The sequence below is a fragment of the Phoxinus phoxinus genome, assembly GCF_949152265.1.
Source record: "Phoxinus phoxinus genome assembly, chromosome: 7".
NCBI classification, from domain to species: domain Eukaryota; kingdom Metazoa; phylum Chordata; class Actinopteri; order Cypriniformes; family Leuciscidae; genus Phoxinus; species Phoxinus phoxinus.
This window is the reverse complement of record NC_136882.1, coordinates 33451421-33475328: the sequence shown is the minus strand read 5'-3', so window position 1 is coordinate 33475328 and position 23908 is coordinate 33451421. Positions and strand designations below refer to the sequence as shown.

General features: G+C 37.9%; 1 protein-coding gene across 14 annotated transcripts in view; it reads left to right on the top strand.

The window, feature by feature from the left end:
* The window catches only part of znf385b (zinc finger protein 385B), a 118051-nt gene that overhangs the window by 79329 nt on the left and 14814 nt on the right, over nucleotides 1-23908 (top strand). For 13 of the 14 annotated variants that reach the window (XM_079618134.1, XM_079618132.1, XM_079618136.1 and 10 more), the window contains 2 exons: nucleotides 4961-5103; nucleotides 17893-18003. In XM_079618134.1, coding sequence (XP_079474260.1) covers nucleotides 4961-5103; nucleotides 17893-18003 — 254 coding nt within the window. Of the gene's footprint in view, nucleotides 1-4788; nucleotides 4872-4960; nucleotides 5104-17892; nucleotides 18004-23908 lie in introns of those variants that run through there. The other variant, XM_079618127.1, reaches the window with a different exon arrangement.

Below are 23908 nucleotides of genomic sequence, written 5' to 3'. Positions count from 1 at the left end.
ATTTGGCTTCAGAGTGCACAATGAAGAACAGTAATGACTGGAGCCCATTTCACACACACAGTTTATCCTGTCATTGGTTTTAATGATTGGCCCTGAGTCTGACCACAGTCATGTCTGCCCTGCAACACAGCATCTTGTCTTTTTTGTAATGGTCCACTAGTATTGTTCCCTGGAATTTAGCCTGGTGTCGATGTAGAGTATAAGAGTGATTGAATAAGTACAGACAAAAAGAGAAACTGTTAAGGAAATAAATTTACTTTGTTTGTTTGTTTATCCAGAACTTTTCAAAGCCAATTTAACCATCTACAGGAAATTCACACGTTGTTAGGGTTTGTGGGGAGATGAACCCAATCACAGACAGTATGCTATTAACACAGTTTTATTCAGGGAAAAACAGGGAAAAACAAAACCCACGATGGGGCAAAACAAGACTGGTGGGCAAAAACAAAGACAAACTACACTAAGACTTGACTGATCTAGACTAATAACAGCAACAAGATCAGGACTTTACAAGACAGAGTTCTTCACAAGGTACTCAAGGGAAGGTCTACACACAGGTAATGTCTCTCAGGACACACACAATGAGAATCACAATGAACCAGCACAGGACAGCAAACACAAGGGGATTAAATAGGGAGAAACAAATGACAACAGGTGACACAGATGAGACAATAATGACCAACGAGGAGAACAAGGGGGCGGGGATGAGTGACGAGACAACACAAGCACACAGCCCAAACACAAGGCCATGTGCTTGCACACAAAACATGGGTCTGTCATGATCCTGCCTCAAGACTTAAAGAAAGACAAGGACTAGATGGCAGAATCATGACACACGTTCCCTTGTTAAAAAATGAGCTTATGAACTCAGGTCATATTTACCACAGGGAATCCCAGTGAGAATTTTGATACCCAAGATCCCGAGTTCTCATAAACTTTAAACATGGTTGACTGGAGAATGATTGTTGCTGCGACTGGTTTTCTTTATTAGTTTTATTATTTTTTTTTTTTTTTTCATAACAGCTACAGTACACCTTGTCTTGTTGTTAATATATTTTACGTAGCCTACATTATTATGAAGTGTATGTTTTATACACAGCGAAAATAGCCTGTATTTGACAGAAATTCCAGAATTGTCAGCAAGCTGACTATCTAGATAGTGCAGCAAATGTTCATATAGCTGTCAATGAATGGGACATTAAATATAATTTTGGCTTTAAAATGATTTTCCCAATAAATAGGCTAGGCAAAAATAATCCTGGTGTCCTATGATTCCTGCTCTACAACAAAGCACTTGAATGCGATAAGATCGTAATAAAGACTTCAGAAGTGGGAAGTAGGACATTTCCAAGAGCACATGAAGGCAGCATAATATTCCACCATGAATGTTGACCTTTGACCCTTAGCCGTCATTATTATGAATGTTGTCTTTCTTATGTCACAGTGGCTGCGTCTGAAATCCATTCTCTTAAGTACTGCTTTTTAATAAGTAATTACTTATTAATGTGACTGTTAAAAAATAATGTTCTATAGTATGATTGGGTGCAGTAATCATGTTGTCTACCAGCTTACAGTAGCTGCAGTGTGATAGTAAATTGTCCATCAGATGCACATTTATGAATATTGTGAATTCGGACATGCTACTCTTTTCACATGAGTGCAAGGAAGCATGTTATTTCGGATGCAGTCTGTTTTTATTGAATGACAACATAGAAATGGCTGACAAACGTGATAATGCACAAAGTACCCTGAAATACAGTATATTTTATTGCAGTGGCCAGATGTATAACTCTCTTAAAATTAATCATTTTGGCAGAAAAAAAACAAAAACATATTGCTAATGATCATTGCCATATTTTGAAGTCAAAATAATCCCTGAGAAAATGTTCCTTTGTGATTAGACAATTCATGCATCAAAGCGGTTAAACTAATACAGTGTGTCAAAACCTTAATGATGAGGACAATCATTACCCATCTGAATCAGCACATCTTTGATGGTTTCATTAAGCTTTGAAATATGCAGCGTTTTGCCTCATCTGAACCATGAAAGCGCAGTTGTTTTATTAAACTGAATGTTCTGGTCGGGCCACAGAGCTTCAAATCACGGCTATGAATTTTGATGCCAGTCGGAGGGCCAAGTTCAGTTATTACATGTGGTTCTCATTAAACTCAGCAAATGGGAATAAAATATGTCTGTTTCAGCGCTCAGATGTACAGGTGGAGGGGGAGACATCTGTCTAGCGATGGAGTGTGTGCATTTGTAATAAAGCGAAGTGGACTCGTTCTGGCCTGTGCATTGCAGTCAGTGATGTTTTGGGAAGAAGAAAAAACATCTTTTGCATGTAAATTAGAAGAGATTTTCTTGAAAATGTTGACTTTGATAGTGTAAAAACACTGTTTTGAACACACTGTAACCATGCTTCTTCTTTTTTTTCATCTCCATAATTGGATTTTGTTTTACAGCCACAAATGCAGTTTTATATAACCAAACAATATTTGTAAGGCAGCCACAAAACATACTACAAGACGCCTCATTGAGCTTGTCTAGTCAGCCTTGACTTGTTGAATGGCATTGGAAAAGGGAGCCAAAAGCATTCCTCATACTCTGCCTTACTCCTTTTGCTGTTTCGCTCACACCGACAGCCATTGATTCCTTGTTTATTTTTTGTACTTTTGTTCAGACAGACCAAATGACAAGAGAAAAAGCACATTTGCAGGGTTTTTTTTTTTTTTTTTTTCTGTAAATAGCACAAATGTGCCACACTAGCTTATGATTAAAGCTGCTTTAGTGTGCATTATACCTCCCGGAGTGCCGTGCAGCAGCTTTAGATGTTCCTCTGCCATGCTAAAAGCATGTTTGCTTTACTGTTGCCATCATTTTTACCAGCATTACAAGGATTTGTTAACCATTACATAAAGAAATTCAAGACTAAGTCGACAGAGCCGTGGTCTGCAGTTTTTTTGGCCGCTCTCAGGCTGATTATGTTTCTCAGCTTGACCTCTGATTCGTACAACGCGGGATCTCGGATCTCTTTTAATTGAGCAACGAACTGGAAATGACCCTTTTCCTTTCGTCACATACATGATTAGATATCTCCATGGCACATTACACGAGATCCTTCTTCATTACATGTCCGATTGGAGCTGTCATTGTGTCATATAAATGGACATGGTACTGCTCACGCTTATCAAATCATATTAGGGGCCAATTTATTCAGCAATGTCGCACTAACACTACGACCCGGTTTTATTATAGTAGAAGTACGGGATCCAGATCTCCAGTCAGGATGAATAACTGTGAGTAAATGAATGAGACTAAGTTAAGGCGGGCGTACACTGTGCGAGTACGGACACTCGGGAGGTCGTGAGCCATTGATAATCAGTTAACCGTGTCAAAGCAACTGGTACACGGCACTACTGTACTGCCAACGAGCCGGCGGCAATTCATGCTAAACACGGAGACTGGAGCTTTCAATGTTTGTGAAAAGACAACTGGAGAGTCTATTTGTATGTGTGTCACTCACTGGGCTATAATAATATTCATAATATTCATAGATCTAGTGTATGTGACGGGGTTGTGTATGATTTGGGGACAGCTAACATGTTTGAAAATTGTCAAGAGGTGCTCATAACCTACTTTGCTTGGCTCGTAATTCCTCTCACACAGTTTGAGCCGCGACTATACGAGCATCAACGATTTCCACGCGATTTCTCCTGAGAGAATCAAATCGCCTGCAAGCTTGTACGACAGCAAAAGTCGTACCGTGTACACCCGCCTTTAATGATTGTATAGAATAAAAAACGATTTAAATTAATTATCTTACTTGTTACAAATATGTATGCTAAAATGACATGCAATTTAGCAGATGCATTTATTCAAAGCCACTTACAGGAACCGTGCCCCTGAAGTAATGTGGGGTTACACTTTATTTTAGTTGTCCATGTTACAGTAATTATACAGTAATTATACATTTAAGTACTGAGTAATATTAATTAACTACATGTACTTACTAAATGGTTAGTTGCATATAATTCTGCTGCATAATTTGTAGTTATTACAATAGTAACTACATATAACGTGTTACAAGGACACTGTAAAATAGTGTTACCATGTGTGGTTAGGCGTCTTGTCAATGACGCAATAGTAAAAATAAATGGATTGTCCCCGACTGGGCTCAGACCTACAACTGTCAGTTTTTAAACCAATCTACTAACCAGTGCTCCTTACATGAGGAGAAACGAATCACAATTAATCTTAATAGAGTTTGGTAAAGTGTTTTTTTTGTTTTCAATTCATTTCTATTTAGTTTTTTTTATTTGTTTTAGTAATCTTAATGCTTCAACTAATTTTATTTCAGCTTTATTTTAACTAATAAAAACGTTTTGTAAACGTTTTAGTTATAGTTAACAATATCAACACTGTTTTGGCGTTAGCATACTCTAATAAGCAAATGCTTAGCAAACGAAAATTGTTCGTTTATTATTAATACAATGTTGTATAGAATGAAATAAGTACTGTATATTATATTTTAAGCATTTTTATAATCCACGTTATTAAATGCATTTTTGCATTAAGCTTGTTAGAGTTTATTATGGAATAGGTTTCTCTCAAATAATATATGTGCCTATGATGTCTTAAAGGGATAGTACACCCATAAATGAGGGAGAGTCAATGATGACATAATTTTAGGTTCAGAACTTTCCTGATGTTTCTCATCGCCCTCTCACTCATTTCTATCTCTTTTGTACCAATCTTCCTCCCCAGAGCGCTCAGGTATTCTGCTTCTTTGGCCGACGAAGATGAGTTAGTTTCCTCTTATCACTTCCCGGTCTCTAACGTACCTTCTCTTGCTCTCCTCATCTATGCATGAGTGAGTGCAGGAAAAAGTATTTTGTCTCTAGAGCTTTGAAAGTTTTGTCTTTTCTTTGTCTTGACCGTCTGCCTCTTTTTCCACTCCAGGAAGTTCCTGTCATAGCAACACGCTCCCCGCGTTGGTTCGGACTCCTTCTCTAATGATGCAGTCCGGTCTGGACATGAAGCCTTTCATGACCTTCCCTGTGGAGAGCTCCTCTCCGGTCGGCCTGTTCCCTAATTTCAATACGGTAAGCAAGCCTGCTTTCATCTCCCTTCTCTTGGCCGTCTGCCCCTTTAATGTTGGCCTCGTTCCTGTGTGGGTTGACACTGATGGAATTAAAACCTTCTCTGAAGATTCAGAAAAACATTGAGTATGGGTAGATAATGTTCTTTGTTAAATGTATATCGTCCCTCACAAACTGCAGTTTGTGTGGTTGTTTGGAAGAAAGTCCAATAATCGTGTGCTAGCGGCTATTTAGAATGGCATACTACACTGGAGCCTCAGCCAAAAATGAGCCGCGAGGTTAGCAGACAGCAGGGAAAAAACAATGCTGAATGCTAATAACAAAATTCAACTAGTCATATAAACCATGCATAGTTAGGACAGCAAAATAAACTGGCTTTTCGATGTTTAAAAGGTATTTTGCCATTTTTTTTATGTAGTGGCTTGCAGAAACCTAGAAACTTGCCAATCTACATGTAGGCAGATGCCAGAGCGGACAGGTGGCATGACATGCCCTCGACTTCAAAAAAAAAATTTGACCCAGACTATGTTAATTACACTACTGTTCATAAGTTTGTGGTCAATTTTATTTTTATTTAGATTTATATTTCAAATAGGACTGTTGCTGGATAAACTAGGATGTTTGTGCTAGCCACAAGGCGTTTGTGGGGTGAATTATTGGCTAAGAGCATAAAACCAAATGTTATAACTGAGCTGACTCTCAGCTGATCCACGTCTACCTATAGGAATACGACACCTATCACTGTATAAACTCCTTTAGTATTATCAGCAGCTATTGCGTTCTCAGGACCTTATTACCCTCCTCCATCCCTAACTCCTCTCGTCCAGTCAGGATTTGGCATTCTGATTCCCCTTTGAATCTGATTAAATTCTCAAATTATGTTGTACATTAAAATATTGACATTAATGGTATCTGTAATAAATTTTTGTTGGTTCTGTTCTGTTTACCCTAAGGGGGGTTATTGCTGCTCTCCTCGCTCTTATCCATGCTAGGCTGCAGGATGCACAGGGAGTTCTTGCCCAGAACAGAACCGTACCGCCAATCCAAACCATGCTAATGGTCAATCGTATTTGACAATAGTGCTCTTGACAGAATTGAGTATTGTTGGGCCTATGCAGCTAGTGGCAATATTCATACATTTTAATGAGAATTCAATGCCATATGGGTTCTTTTTCAGCAAACGTTCTAATTCCAAGCGCCAGCACTATTTCTGACACGAAGAACAAATAGATTTGCAGCGGCTGCTTTGTCGCATCCAGTGTAGACACGGTGTTAGTTCACTTCTGGATCAACTGTTAGTGGTCTATGTTTGTTTAAACATCCTTAAGCAGTGACTCTTTCTACTCCTAGAGCGTGGGCAAAAATGACAAAAAGCATTGCAGGCAAGTTGGTCATATTTGCTCGCTCTATTCAACACGAGATCTGCTGCTTCAGTTTTATTGTCTGCCTTTTGTTCTTGTAACCTTGATATTAAAAAAAGTAGCAGTATCAGATGTTCAGCTTATCATATCAGTTAATGGCAGTTTAATTGGTGATTTTTTTTTTTATCGAAGTATGCAGCCCTTACATGCAGTATAGTCCATTCTGAACGTCGCCAGTGTGTTTGAGGGAAAGTCTGCAGACGTGTCGACCCCTCACACATTGATTCTAGCCCCTGATCCAACCCCCAAAATGAGGGAGTAAAATCGATTTGTGCTTTTATCTCCCCAAACCCAGACTGTTGTGGTGATGGCAATGAAGGGAGAAGAGAGAGAGAGAGGCTGATGGGATCTGAAATAGAAAGAAATTCAGTCTGAATTTGTGGCTTGTTTAACCACCGCTGATTTATTGTGCCACTCAAAACCTTCTTCTTCTTTCTTTTCACTTTCTCCCTCTGTCTCTTTCACTTTCTTGTCACTCTTCTCACTCTCTGCTATGCACTGTCCTGCCCTGATTCAAAGTGACAGTGCTCTTTAAAGCGGTTACTGGAGGCTAAGGCTTGGGTCAGTGTGACACGAGGGTGGTGTGCCATTTAGAATTAAATTACAATGTCTTTTAAATGTCAGTTCAATTCTTAACTTCAATTTCATTTGAGATGCCAAAACAGGATGCAGTATTTCAATTTTATACATAATAAAAAGCACTTCCTTAATGCCATCATCCTCCAGAAAGTAAATATATATTGTAGTCATATAATATTGAATTGGAAGTCAGTCAATTCTTCTTCCTGTCATTGCAGCCTGGAGAACTTCCTGTGTGGTGTTGCTAATTCAATTATAATTCCAGCTTTTGAGTTGAATTCTCACCGATCTGTCTGCAGTTGACCGCACTGTTTTTTATGGCCCAGCACCCAATGGATTGCGCCAAAAATAAACAAATAAACACGGCAGAAGCTGTCATAATTACTGCTTGACTGTTGGTGCAAATCAAGAGGTTCTCCAGGCTGCAATCACGCCACCGCAAAATTAGCGTAATTATACCATCTCCCTACAAGGCCATCAAAATAATTATTTTCTCCTAATGAAGGTAATCACTGTAGTCTCTGTTGAGCTTCCCAGGAACGGCATAGGCTAATGATAGTTAGTGGTGCACATGATTTGCGTGTATTTTCGGAGGTATCACTTGATCAGCGCTGTTGTTTGTTTGTCTCTTATACTGATCTCACCTCTTCTACCTCTTTTCATGCTGACTCCCCTCCAATCAACATCTAAGGTTCTCAGCTGGTTCATTCCTACTATGCAGTAACTACATTTTCATGTGCCCATCTCATTTAAAAAAAAATATATGTATTTACTTTTTAAATCATAGTAGTTTTCTTTCATCAAAATATCACAATTAAGTAAACCTATAGATGTAAATTTGAATCAATTTCACCAGTTTGGTTTGAGCATATATTACCATTTTTTCCATAAGTGAATAAAACATTTACCTTAACGTTCTAATTGAAATATTTCAAACAAGGCATATTTGTAATGTTGTTTTAATTGATAACCAAATTATAGGTTTTTCTTGTGTCCTCAGTTTCACTTTACATCCTGTTAGTCTTTTGTAATGTCCATTTACATAACAAAAGCCACTTCCGTAAAGACTTACCGGTAATTCGACAGGAAGTGACAAAAAAGTGTAAAAAAAATTGGAGTACACACACAGAACAATAATTTAAGGGATTCACTCCCGTATTTAAATGCAGTTGTCACTCCTGAAACTTTACAGTGCGTACGTGGCCAATGTGATATTTTGAGAGATTAATTGTTTTATCTAAAACATTTTATCCTGTTTGATAAAATAACAGAAATTGGTATGTCATCTGAAAGTTACAAAGTATCAAAATGTTTCAAAAAAGTTGAGTCCCAGTTTTTCCCCAACTTGTGCTCTTTATTTATGTCTTTTTAGGAATCATGTTTATTTTCTTGCCATTGAGTAAAATCAATGTTATGCTTCTCAGCCTCGTCTTCTCAACAAGGCATTTTTCTGAATGTTTGGTATATCTTTTTTTTTAGATAAATTTCTTTTCATAAATATTTTAAGTTACAGAGTTTGGAAAGTACTGCATAACAGGAATACCTCAACGAAGAGGTTTAGAGAAAAGAGAACTGCCATTGTGTCATAATAACAAAGAGTTCTGCGTGTGTGTGCCCTGACATATGCCTCTCCTGGCACACCGTCAGAGCCGACTGTTTGTGGAACATTATGAGCAGGTGTCCTTATGTATAATTAGTGCTTCCTCCACTCCACATGCAGAAAAGCCTGCAAGTCCTCCCAAGCTGCTATTAACACAAGCCCACCTTCTTACTGAACACGATATCTTTAAAAAAAACACACACACACACACATACACATTCTGTCTTTTGGAAGTGATAACAATATGATTTACACTAGAGACGGGAATCATGGCAAATTTAATAATTTTATTTCCAAATCTACTCAATGTTTTCCATTTAACTATTTAAAAGCACAAAAAAAAATCGTCACAGTTATTATTCCATTTACTATATTTTGTTTATATACACTTCTGTTCAAATGTTCGGGGTCAGTGAGATTTTTTTTTTTTTAAAGAAAGTAATACTTTTATTCAGCTAAAATCCTATTGTCAGGATTCTGTCACTTGGGTCTGTTTATTCCTGGTTTGGTGAAGGATCTCTGACACTTCTTTGTCATGTCTTGTCATGGTGAGCGTGCTCTCATGTCTATTGTCTAACCTCGCTCTTCTTGTTATCTGATTATTGGTTCATTTGCCCCACTTGACCTCCCTCATTAACTGCATATTTTGATGTAAGTTAAGTAATGTAAAAACACGTCCGTCTGCTGTGACTTAAATGTAAATTGTTTTGATCTGGTTTTTGAACAGACCCCAATCATAGGAGCCATTTATGTACATTTTTTGCATGCAAGATGTACTGATGTGATGTACTAGCGATTTATTGTATACCACATTGGCGGAATAAACGTTTAATAAACGTCAACAGACCCCATTGTCACCAACATCATACAGTTTGGCTTTTGAAAACAGTTCAGAATAAGAACACGATTCTCAGTTCATGAACACAAAGGATAACAACAGAAAGTGGAAATTGACTAATTTGCCTCATGATTTGTGAAATATATTGAAAATAAATGTCTGCGATGGAGGCAGTTGAGGCAACATTGGATAAAGAGGAGTTAGTCATCAGTGTGATTGTGTTTATGTGCTTGAGAAGACTGCGCCCGATGAAGGATCCCAGTGTGATTACAGCGAGCGCATAGTCACGGCTCTCTCGCTCTATGACTGAAATCAATGCTGCCAGAGTCACAACAGACTGAGGCCGGTTTGTGCTCAGCCAGGTGTTCTCAGCCATGAAGAGAATCACCACATTATCCATCTGCTGTGCTTTCTGTTCTTCAGAGACAGTCTCCAGCCTTGGCAAGGTCACAGCTATCGGCTCACTTTAGGATATTCTTGCTATTACAGAGCTAAAGATATCATTGAGGGAGCTCGTAAATAGGTTTAGAGACAGTGGAAGAGACAAGGAAAGGAAGAAGAGAGATATTTTGATTTCAAATTTCATGTTTGTTTACTTGATAGACTTTTAATTATATCAGAATGACAGAGAAGTGTACATTTAAATAGATTCGAAGTGACTGACTGGGGTCTCTTCCACTCAAGCTAATGTGATTAACAATGCCTGATTGACAGGTAGGTTTCATGAGATCGGACTCCGCCCACACATTGTGATATCATTGTATATTTTTGTATAGGAGGTAAACTGTTACTGATTGAGACAGTCATGTTGATATGGGGAATTTAAAATGATTTGTAGGGTGCTCATGTGTCTTTGCAGCTCTCTTTGCAGGACCATTGGCTGAACGTCTAATGCGTATGGCACACAAAACTGTAAACTCTTCAGGTGTTTCAAAGTCGTCATCTGAATGGTTGAATTTTACAGGTTTTCTGGGAGATGTGTGCGTTGCATTCTTTAACGGTCCACCTGGAAATGAATCCGTTGTGACGCCAAACCCCTTCATAGAAGAAGAAAGCGGTCATGTTTATATCTGTGACAATGAGCGCTTATCAGGATCAACTAAACGTTGGGTTTCCAAAAGTGTGTGACGTTGTAGGGACATCGACTTTACATTTTTACGCCCCTAAACATGATGCTGAACAAAGCAAACTGTGATTGGATCTTTAAATGTCAGTCAGATGGCCTCTGGGTGGTCCATTTCCATTGAAAGCAAAGTGAAAGAGACATGTGAAGGTTACCCATACTCGGAATTTGTCCTCTGCATTTAACCCATCCAAGTTAGTGCACACACATTAGGAGCAGTGAGTAGTGAACACACACACACACACGCCCGGAGCAGTGGAAAGACATTTTTGCTGTGGCGCCCGGGGAGCAATTGGGGGTTAGGTGCCTTGCTCAAGGGCACCTTAGTCATTTCCTGCCAGTACTGACAATCAAACCCGCAACCTTTGGGTTACCAGTGACTCTCTAACCATTAGGCCACGACTGCCCCCAAAACAAAATGTGTTAAATCTTGACAGATCAAATATAAGAAAGCAACTTTTACATTTGAATTTGCTTATTTTGATTGGTGTAAAGATGAAAAAAATTTAATTAAATTAAATAAAGTGAAATGGTCATGTTCATTTGATGCCTTGAATTGAATGAAATTAACAAATGAATTAAAAAGCAATTTAGTTTACAGTTCTGATGGTTTAGCATTTATTTACATGTATTAATTTATTATTTTATGTTATTTCTGATCTCATAGTAATTTGACGTTTGACATTTAAAAGTTGATTGACCATTTAATGTGAAATCATATTGTTGACATTTCAGTTTTGAAATCTCTGAGCAATGTCAGTGCAGACTAATTAATATTCATGAGCTCTTTTTTTTTTTTGCCACATAGGGACGTTGCAACCCATCCGTCTTCAGTTTCCCCCCTCTGTAGAACTTGTTACAACAGCGCAGGCTGAGCTGCGTCCAATACACCAGATTTTAATTACAAATCAGGACGCTCCAGCCACATGCTAAGGAAGAGCACAGCAACCCCACCAGCTGTATCTTCTCTCCTGACCCCTTCATCTCCCACAGTCATTATATATTTAGCCTGTAACTTCCCTGCACTGATAGCAGTTGTGCTTGCTGTGGTGGGAGAGCGAGATTTTAATTACAGATTGCTGCTGTTCAGCATCATGCACAACAGGTAGTGTGTCAGAGAACTGACAGACTGCAACTGTGGACTTTGGATTCTTTAAAAAAATGACATGGGGAAGTTTCTGTACTGTGGTTTGTAGAGTTCGCAGCGGAGCGGTGAGGAACTGCATTAGTGACCCGCAGAGGGCATGAATGGATGGCTGCTAGTCCACTGTACCGTCCCCTAATCAAATAGAGAGCACTATACTCTTATCCAAGGATAAAATGGCATCAGCAAAATGCACCCAAGTCTGCTTGATGGTAGTCTGGGGTCCTGTTTATGTGAACTCACAATTAGTGCAAAAGCAACCTCTACTAACTCACAGAGGTGACCTGCTACTGATGACATCATTTGCATCATTGCATGTTCCCGCCGGTCATACAAAGGGGTCAAGGTTTTGTCACATAAACAATAAAAAAGTTATATAAAATATATATTTTAAATGTAGTAACAAATTAATTTATAAATATATTAATTTATATGTACAATTGACCCTTCGCAGGGAGCTTGATTGACAGGCGATCTGCCCAATCATACTTCGCTATCCGCCATTTTGTCCGACAAAGCAGTCAGATTAACATGGGAGGATTTGAACTTGAAAAACGGAGTGTACTGACGCCTTTCCGCGGTTAAAACAACATTCCTTCTTATGTTCATTCATGTTTATTTTATGCTATAAATTAACTAGAAGGAAGAGATGATCGGTCCATGAGCAGCTTTAACTGAGGCAACACAGCGATCTGTCACGACACATTAAAGAGCCACAAAACTGTATTTATTGTTTAAATGTCTTTTTAAAAATGACCAAATTTGAAAGGTGAGACTTTGTTTAATGTTTATTATCAAAAGTAAACGAAAAGTAACCTGGTCTGTCCTGTCTGTCAGCGTGTTGTCAGTGTCCTCTCTGCTCCGCGATGTATTTTTCACTGTGTGAGAACATGGTGTGGCGTGAGACCGGTGTAGCTTGTCGGACATAGCAACAGTAACTAAAGGGGGCGGGTCTTTGTCAATGGTCAATTATATACATTGAAATAATTGTAATTAAATAAAATAATTAATCATTTGAAAAAAGGGTATTTACTCAAATGTGTATATGTTACATGTCTGTTAATATTTTAATGACAGCAAATACGTTTCTGAATAAGATTCTAAATAACCTTCTGAAGAAAATGCAGAAATTAATTTCTATACATTGGCAAAGCTGTCAACACTAGAAACTAGTAGCACAGGCACTTGCAGACCTCCAGTGATTTCATTGCTCTCACTGCAAACGGGGCTCGAGACATTGAGCTAAACATCTACCGGTAGCTAGATAAGGCAGAATTCAAAACATCAATTTTAGTTAAATAAAGTTAAGGCTTTGGGTGCAATCCATCCGACTCGAAAGACAGTCATAAATTCTTAATGGACCGAGTTCATATGAACTCTTATCAGGAGTGAACAGAATTGGCTGTGTAGAGTTGACTCCTGTTTACCCAAGCTCATCAGTTATTCAGAGCTAATCAGCCTGAGATGCAAGGATCAGCAGGCAGGCAGGGTGACAGTGAGCGAGTGAGCGCGCGTGTGTGTGTTTTTGAGAGATGGAGAGAGAGAGAGAGAGAGAGAGAGAGAGAGAGAGAGAGAGAGAGGTGTTGCCGTGAGAACAGATCTCCAGTGCATCGCTGCCGGAGCGCAAGCCACAGCCACACCACATCTCTGTCCGTCTCTCTCTCCACTGGACTCCTCTCTCAGTTGTGATTTCACACAAAAGTGTGTTATGGACACTCTCCATTTGCTCCAGGTAAAATATGTCAGAATTGTGTCTCAAGCTGAATAGTTTGTTGTATTTGTTTTTTTGCTTTTGTCTGTATTTCAAGTGAGCTATGAAATGCCTTCCTGCTAAGAGAGACGGCTGTGAAATGGTTAAATTGCTTGCAGGCAAACTCAGAAGTCAGCTCTCTCGTGCCAGGGTTTCATGCATGGCTTCGAGAAGTAGTGAAACACTGTGCGTAATCCTATTGGATGCTGCACAGCACATTTTTTAGAGCTTGTTAAATTTTGTCCGTTTATTTTCTTGTCTCATTAAATTCTCAGATCCATGAGCATACATTTGGGACAGAATGGGAACGTGTCCCTACCATAGTTAGAAACTACTGAATAATCCTCCTTACCAATATTTCTGATCGTTTCTGCTTTTAACAAAGCATTGAATGTTTTTTGGCATATTTTTATTGGTTAAAGAAGAGTATTTTATTCACAGAAAATATATTTATTATGTGGCAGTATATACATTTATAATTTATTTATTTTATTTTTTATTTATTTATTTCCACAATTTCACACATTGCATATGTTACAAGTTGGAAGTACCAAAATAACAAGGGTGACCAGTTACAATATATATTACTTTTTAGCAGCCAAGAACTACTACTATAGTACTCACCACAGTTCATGTAACCTAACCAACTGATTAGGAAAAACAATAGTGTTCTATTGTGAAAAAAATGGACTCCCAAGAAGCAATAGCTTATAATTAGGGGTCCATCCCACCACCGACACCACCCCATCCACCTGGTAAGGATTATGTGAGCGGTCCAACTTCAAATGCCAGGACGACCATTCTTTAAATTGTGGATATTTAAAATACAGTTACCTTAAGCAGACAAAAAAGATCAATAAAAAAATAAATAAAAAAAATTACAGTTACGATACCTTTGTACCTCAATTAGAATTTATCCATGTACCAAGAGAAAGGGGTTTAACTCTCAGCCGCAAATCCCTCGGGTTTATATCTCTCCAGTAGTTGTTGCTTTAGTTTCTTTTTAAATATAGATAATGAAGCAGATTGTTTTAAATTAGTATCCAGCTCATTCCATAATTGTGGACCACTGTAACATACACTAAACCTAGCACTTGTTAAGTTCCTACATTTACCTTTTAGGAGCAGCTTGTGTCTAGTGTGGTGTGTATGAGAAGATGTATATAATGGAATGAGCTCACACAATCGGATGTTTAACCTGTTGACAACATTGTACATTGCACATGCATTATGATAGAAATTACATTCAGGAAGCTTCAGTAGTCCATGTTTATGGAAGAGCGCATTTGTATGAGAGTTACGTGTGGACCATGAAATAGCTCTTATGGCTTTCTTTTGTGATATCAACAATTTCTCAGTGTAAGTAGGGTAAGTATTATTCCAAATAATATTACAATAAATCAAATGAGGCTCAAACAGAGTCCTATATAGGGAGAGAAGCACGTCCAAAGGGAGCACATGTCTTACTTTAAAGAACAAACCCACAATTTTAGATAGTTTTTTAACCAGCTCATTAATATGTTCTTTAAAGTTTATGAATTGATCTATATGTATTCCAAGAAATTTTATTGCGTTCACTCTTTGGATAGCTCTACCATCTATGTTTAAGTTAATGTCACAATCACTGTACTTATGACTACTTGATCGAAAAACAATATAAAAGGTTTTGCTAATGTTTAGCGATAGTTTATTACATTTAAACCAAGTATCTATTTCTGTTAGTCTGTCATTTAAGAGTTTTTCAAGATGATTAACATTTTTGTGAGATACAAACAGATTTGTGTCATCAGCAAAGAGTATTTTATGAACGTCACAGGAACAATGTACAAAATCGTTAATATAAACAATGAACAAAAGAGGCCCCAGAATAGATCCCTGGGGACCCCCAAATACTATATCTTCCAATCCGGAATCAATACCATTTAAGGTCACATATTGCCGTCTTCCATAAACATAGTCACTGAACCACTGGAGAGCCACACCCCTGACCCCGTAGTGCGCCAATTTTCCAAGTAGAATTTGAAAATCAATCGTATCAAATGCCTTTGAAAGATCGAGAAAGACCCCAACACCGGCTTCTTTTCTCTCAAAAGCATCATATATTTTCTCTACAAGATCTAAAATGGCCATACTTGTGCTGCTATTCTTCCTAAAGCCATATTGTAAAGATTCTAGTATATTATTTTTATTTAAGTAATCTATCGCGAATAAACCACCCTTTCTAATACTTTAGACAACGTTGGTAGAATTGATATGGGTCTATAGTTTTGAGAATCACGTTTGTCCCCAGATTTGTATACTGGTATTATCTTTGCTACCTTAGTTTGTTTTGGAACTATGCCATGCTGTAATGATAAATTAATTGTATGGGCAAATGGCTCAGCTATTTCATTCACTATAGCTTTGATGATCATACTACAGATACCATCAGCACCAGCTGTGTAAGAGCATTTCATTTTATTAATGATATTAATAACTTCCATTTTACAGGTGGGTCTAAAGTAGCAAGAACTGAGATAATTATTCCTCAAGAATGCTTTATAATTGGCACCTCCTGGTGGACCAAATTGTTGAGACAGTTTCTTTCCAACAGAGGAAAAATATGCTTATGTTTCCGTTTCAAATAAATGTTGTTTTTTTACTTTATATTCATCAAAGAATCCTGATGTATCACAGTTTCCACTCGAATATTAAGCAGCACTACAGTTTACAACATTGATAATAATAAGAAATGGTTTTGAGCACCAAATCAGCTCCCTTTGACTTAAAATAATCTAGAAAATCTGAATAATAATTGTTGCAGAACGCTGAACACAATTACAATGTATTATGGATTCACTTTATATAGCCTAGAGGCCTATGTTTTGGATGCATGTTTTGGTGGGACTCTGCTCCACCTGCCCTGACAGACAGTAGCTGTTTTTATCAGAATATGTGTTCATTTGATTTTAAAACATGCATGCGAATGTTAAAACCAAACCCAAGCTTTTCGTGTTTTCTTGCAGTAACAAATTGTATTTGTTGTCAATTTGCTGTCACATTATGAGCATTCAGGACTTAATTGGAGAAAATGAGTGCATATCTGTAAAGGTTTATAAAAGGCTTTTATTTGCAAGGATTTCAAATTATTTGTTTGATTAAAGGATAACAAGCTGCCATAACTTGAGGAGCTGCGATCGATCAAGGCCACAAAGGTGCTTGGTTGCTCTCCTGTGTGGCAGTGTTCATATTTGCTTTCCTGACTTCATTCTCCTTATAATCAGAGTATCTATTTCTATCAGTTTGAGCCCAAGAGCCCAGCAAGGCTGCCATTGATTCTCAGCGTTAAACAGCTGTCTCGCCTGCAGCTTGGGATCCTTATTGCTCTCATTTCCACCTAGCGTTCAAGGCCTGTGGAGACTGACTAATGCAGAGGACACTGTGTGTCTGATTCATGTCTCTCTAACTTTCATTCTAATGCTGTTTTCATACTTGCTTCATTTTCTTTGTCTCTTTGCAAATTATACTTTTTGGTCCAAACGTTCATCGGTGTAAGAACATAGTGAGTACTGGCAGCAGCTGTGTACCACTGTAACTATACGTCATGACAAGAAGATGCCAGCTTCACTGTTTTATTCATGTTTTTGTCACTTTGAATTCACCAACAAAACTTTACGTTCACATACACAGGTGCTCTGCTTCTTGAGCAGAGATGGAAAGTTAAATCTGTGGCACTTTTCACAAAATTGACTTGTGACTTATCAACTTAGGCAATTGACTTGGGCTCCTAATTAGAGTATTTTGCTTTACAAGGAGAATTATTATTATTTATATATTTTTTTAAATGTAATTTACTTCTGTGATGGCACATCTGAATTTTTCAGCAGTATTTGGTGATCAAGAAACATGTTTTTTTGTATTATCAATGTTGAAAAGAGATGTGCTGCTTAATAATTTTCAATAAACACATTTTTCTTGATGAATAGAAAAAGTTTTATTTTATTTTATTTTTTTATATTACAAATGTACTTACTGTCACTTTTGATCAATTTATTGCATACTTGCTGGTTATGAGCAATGTATGATAGTAAGTATTACCAGAAGCATGAAAGTATGCAAATTCAACATTATTAATAGCATTTCATATCCACAAATTGGACATATTACCTTAATATGCCAATTGCAAACTGTACCCAAACCAACTTTTTTATTAATTTTTTTAAGTGCCCACCTGAGTCTAGAAAACCCCTTTCACATCAGCCAACCGATTCACACTCTGACGACAAACAGACTCTGGCCCACACCACAATCTCTAGTGTGAAAGCACCCTAAATGTTCCTCTGCTCTTTGTCTTCCAGATGGACCCTGTCCAGAAAGCTGTAATCAACCACACATTTGGAGTCTCCATTCCTCCCAAGAAAAAGCTAGTTATTTCTTGCAACATCTGTCAGCTTCGCTTTAATTCAGATGTGAGTACAAAAACTCTCTCTGCTTATTTGTGTGTGTTTATATGAAGGCGTGTAAATGTTTGTCTTTGGTGTGTGCATGTGCTGCATCTCCTTCTGCATCTCCCTTTTCTCTTAAATATGGAAAGAGGAGTTATCATAGCCCATTCCTGTGTAAAAGTGGCTGTTATAGTGCTGTGTTTCGCTGTGCACGCTGATGGCTGATTAAAACTAGCCCCAGTACAGCCGTTTAGGGTGCAAGTGGCAGCGCTCTTCATTAATCATACAAAACAAGGTAAGTGCGCTAATGTATGGTAATTTTAGCAGACGTGATGCTGCCAGTTCACTCAGCCAGCTTTTAATGAACACTTCTCAGCCATTTTCGACAAGACGCATACTGGATCATTTAAATCGTTTCATTAAATCAATTGTTATGTTTGCTGTTTTTCAGTGCTCTATCTCATTCACTTCCTTTACCTGTGTTGATTGCACGCTAAGACATTGAGCCCATAGTAAAGACTGCAATCCAGCACAGAGACTAAAGTACGCCTTTATAATCAATTTTTGATGTTGTTAGTTGTATACACAGAGCCTAAGGGTTTACATAGGGTTGGGAATCAAGAATCGTTCTTATTCAGACCTGAATTGTTATGTAAAAATAAGAAAAACTGGAAAGAATGAAAATGAAAATCCAAACTATGTTCATGATGTTCGGTCCTAATAATTCTTCTTGATTTCTGCATCGTGAATTATGGCCAAATAAAAACCATGGCAAAATAAATTACGGTATGTTGTAACTAAGTTGTGAACAGGGTTGTGTGCCCGATTCCAATTCAGTTCCTAAATTTGAATCTAAGTACGAAATAGAATGCAGAATTGCAATTCAAATTTGAATTTGAATGATAGAAAATTAATTGATGAATTGAAATTCAAAAGAATTCATCAAATTCATTTTTAACTAGACTTTTTAGTTGAATGTTTGCTTGACAGCCTTGTTCGAAGGCTTTGAAAACAGCATAAAAAGCCTCGAAGTTTGAAGGTTTATTGACCTTACTGAGAGAATTTCAGTTTATGTCCTTCCAGTTCAACTTCCTGTGTCGTGACATTTTCAATTAATATTCACACAACTCTGGTTGTGAGCTTGCAGTATATTGAATGTTACGAAAGAGAAAGACTGTGTGGAAGACCATAAATTGACAACACATCCTGATTTTGCATTTACTCACTGTAGTAACATTGTAGTCCGTTTCATGAATGAGATTTTCCATGAAGGACTATTTTGAACAGATTTTTTAATTTATTTTTATTATACCTTAAAAAGACTCACAATTCAGTCTGAGACTACTTAAATGTATAGGTCACCCAAAAATGAACATTGTCATAATTTGCTCACCCTCATTTACATACACCCTCATAACAACAGTTAGTTCTGGTCCTCAAATCTAATTGGCTGAGAGGCGATCAGCACCATGAGATATTCCACCAATATCAGCACTGTTTACCGTTCACACCACTCTGTATTGTATATTGCAATGTTACTGTTTTTACTGTATTTATAATCAAATCATTTGGTGAGCTTAAAAAGGTATTCATTTTTTATTGTACAGTTTACATCAGTTTTATCAGATTGTTTTGGTATATCGCTTAGTTATCACTGCTAGTTATGTATTGCCTTACATTTTGTAACCTATAGTAATAGATTTTCGTGCATAATGTCCCAAATAAAATGTGGCATTGTTTACTCACTGGCAGAGCAGTAAAATCCCAGCGGTCGCACTAAACAGTACCGTTGTGTTTACGAGTGCACACACAGGTGTGGGGTTCTGCGCAGAGTTAGCTGGCAGAGGCTTGTGTTGTGTTGTTCTCTATGGGAGAGGGGTAATTACTTACTGTACTGCCATGTTGTTCCACTCTGACTTGGCATTGATTAAGCCATTTAATTCAAGATGAATGGCACAGGGTGGCAATAAGCCCTGGATGACAGAGGGCTCCCACTGCGAGTGGTAATTGAGAAAAGGTTTCTCTGAGAGTTGAAAACAGACGCAGGAGCACCATTGTGCATCTGTTTTGTCTCCTTCAGGTCTTTTTCATCTTTATCATGGCAAACAGGCAGGAATGCAGCACAGGAACCCGGGGAACCCCTTTGGACTATTGAGCAAAGGCAGACGTGGTTCTGTTGTCTCTGTGGGGCGGCCGCTGGGTGTCCCAGCCGGCCTGTTGTTCCCTCCCGCGGTGCATAATTGCTTGATTGCTATCGAGTTTGAAACCCTTGTTTTCCAACACAGCCTATGTGCTTCTGAATTGAAGCGACTGCTAGAGATTAACTTGTCTTGGCTGTTATCGTTTTCCCCCTTTTCTCTCTCTCTCTCTCTCTCTCTCTCTCTCTCTCTCTCTCTCACGTGCTCCAAACAAGCACAATAAAAGCGGAAAGTGAAATGACTGCCCTTCTTGCGATAATTCAAAACAGTTTCCTCTCGCAATCGCCCATTTGAACAATGCTTTTAAGATTAAGCGGCGTATCTGAGCTATCATGGGGCGAGCAGAAGTGTCAACGGATGTTCCCCAGACTGCCAAGCGCTTTGATGCTAATTCGGGGTGCATGTGTTGCCACGTTGTGATCTCCACCGATAGAGCTGTCTCTCCTGCTCTCTGTGCTCCCTGGAGATGCTCATCTGCAGGCCCAGTCCAGAGCACATCTTGCTTAAGTGGAAGTGATGCTCTGGTTTGCGTGTCAGAAGGAATCAGCCCGTGTCCCCTGTTTACCTTCGCTCTCCGCAGGCCTGAAGATGCCTTGTTTGTCAAGCGCTGTGCTGTTACTATTTCATGTTCCAGGAGAACCGAGATCTACACACATCATACACAGGCGAAACGGCTCGTATTGGGCTCGCAGCTCGCTCGTGTAGATTAGCCTTCACTCTCGGAAGCTACCAACTTTATATCTCGACTTTATTAAAGCTTTAAATAAACGCCTCTTCGTTTTGCCACAGTCCTGCGATGTAATTTAATCCCATACTTTAGCGCACGCTCTGGACTCACTGTGTCATCCAATCCTGTTGCCAGAGGGGGGGAAATCATTGTGCAACTAAAGGTCGAACACATACTCGGCCAAGCTCGAATGAAGTTTCGAGGGAAGCAGTTCCACTAAGTGCGTTTTTTTCCATAATTAGTCCAAGTGTGTCGCTGTGAAGTAGCTTATGGGCATTTTCTGAAACATGAACAGAGGAGATAAATAGGGTGTGATATACCTCTCTTCTTGTACTGTAAAATTTTCTCATAGTAGCGTAAAATAACAATGATCGGATCAGTGGTTTTCAAAACATGCTGTCTAGCGACTTGGGTTTTTTTTAACAGAGTGCATGTTTATGTAATTCTCTACATATTTTCTAGAATATTAGTATGTCTTTATGTTTAGTTGTACGCTGCTATTTCTTATTTCTGCATATATTTTTACATTTTAGGAATGTTATGAATAAATTAAATAAGTCGTGCTTGCTTGTGTAAAACTTTTAGGTGGTTTCCAAACTGTTGCTATGTGGTTGTTAGGGTATTCCAGGTGTTTGCTGCGTGGTTTGTTTGCAATCTTTTTTCTTTTTTTTTAAATTAAATATACATTTAAAAAATAATCACGTACAATTTACACCACCATTCAAAAGTTTGCGGTCATTCAAGAGAAAATAGTACTTTTATTCAGCAAGGATGCATTAAATTGATCAGAAGTGACAGTAAAGACATTAACATTTTTACACAAAATGTCTATTTCATATAAATGATTTTCTTTTAAAGTTTCTATTCATCAAAGAATCCTGAAATTAAAATGTATTACCATTTCCACAAAGAATCCACATGACTGCCAGCTTTGCCATCAGGAATTAATAAAAAAATGTAATATATTTGAATATAAAACAGTTCTTTTAAATTGTAATAATGTTACATAATTCCACCGTTTCTGCTGTATTTTTGATCAATTAGATGCAGCCCTGGTGAGCATAAGATATTTTTGAACGGTACATCGTGTAACTGCTGTCACACTGAGCATTTGTCTTGACTGGTGAGCGTCACCAATGCTGTTAGGCTAATGTGTACAAATGGACACATGCAGTACATGTTCCCTGAATCACTATAGATTAGCTCTAATTAATGGCTCAGATCAATGTGTGTAAAAGCCAAACCTTAAATGGCATTTATGTCCATTATGAAACTGTGCCAGGCGTATAATTACAGTCTTTAACCATTCAAATCCATCATGCAATTTACTGACCCCGTGCGACTTTATAGTTCAACTCCAGCCTCTGAAATGCCTTATATAAATGACCTTACCATTAATGTGTTCTGCATTATATTTTATGTTCTTTCCACAAACTAAACATGCTCCCATTTTCTGTAGAATGCAACTTTTTTAATGCCGTAATTACACTTCAGGCAAGGCCTACAGGCAGCTAACAGTTCTATAAACTGTTTTTTGGTTTGATATGGTTTTTTTATTTTAGATTTTGTCTCAGAAATCTTGGCCCTCGGTTTAGCTGTTAAAATAAATTTTTGCAGATGTGGCCTGAATAAACTCTGCGATTGTGGGAAAATCGCAGCTGAATTTTTAAGCTGTATACTCCACTGGCTTTTTCAAATACATATAAACTGTTTATGGTATAACTTTTTTTTTCCCCATCGGCTTTGTCTTTTGTCAGTTACATTACATTGTCTGGGTTTGTTTTGAAGGTGAATCAGCCGTGGGTTCTTCTTTTGAAGACTGCATTAAAGAAATGAGAATAATGGCTGAAGTACGCTCTTAGGTTTCCCTTATCTTCTGTAAATGAGCTGTTTTATCTCCATTTGCGCTCAGTGTAACAGAGAAGCCCCGGCAATTTCATTTGAAGTTACCTGATCTAAAGGTGTGTGTCCTGCTGTGATGTGACATTAGGTGAAGTGGAGGCTTCCCTCCAGAGACCAACAGCCCTTATGTGAGAACAAGCCAATATGGCAGATAACCAGCATATCTCATTAAAGCTTTATGGTCTCTTATACATGCTGTGTCATTACAGCCGTCACACCCCCGCAACACGTGTCTCTGTTGAACTGTTGTGTCGTTGCTTGACTAACGTTACCCAGTGGCATAAGGAGAGCTTGGTTTCAAGTTTCAACACAATATAGAGCCCATTTACACCTGGTATTAAGATGGTGAACAATTATCTATCTATCTATATATCTATCTATCTCTCTATCTATCTATCTATCTATCTATCTATCTATCTATCTATCTATCTATCTATCTAGGGTTAGGGTTAAGGTTATGGTTAGGGTTAGGGTTATCTATCAAAAAGGGACAAAAAAATATTAAGCAGCCATACGGTTTTCAACATTGATAATAATAGGGAATGTTTCTTTTGAGCAGTAATTCAACATATTAGAATGATTTCTGAGGGACCATGTGACACTGAATACTGGAGTAATGATGCTGAAAATTTAGCTTTGCATCAAAGGAATAAATTGCATTTTCAAATATATTAAAATAGAAAATATTCATTTTAAATTGTAGATTTCACAATATTACTGTTTGTTTTTACTGTATTTTGCTCAAATAATTGCAGCCTTAGTTCTTACTGACCCCATGCTTTTGAAGAGTATAATTTGTTTTATTTTTTATTTTTGGAGAGGGGTATCGTGTCGAGTCGAAGGGCATTAGATGGCCTGCCAGATTTTAGGGCTTTTCCACCTTCAAAATCTTCATTTAAACCGCACTAAAAGGTGTACAACAGTGATATTTTTGGGATGACTGAGACAGATCTCAATATCTGGTGTATATGGGTCTTGCAGTACATGTGAGGAGATAGAGAAAAGAAAAAAAGAGGAGAAAAAAAAATATTGTGTTGGTCAGAATCAGTTCCATTTAATACTGTTACTGATTAATCTATTTCTTTTTAACTTTTTTAGTTGT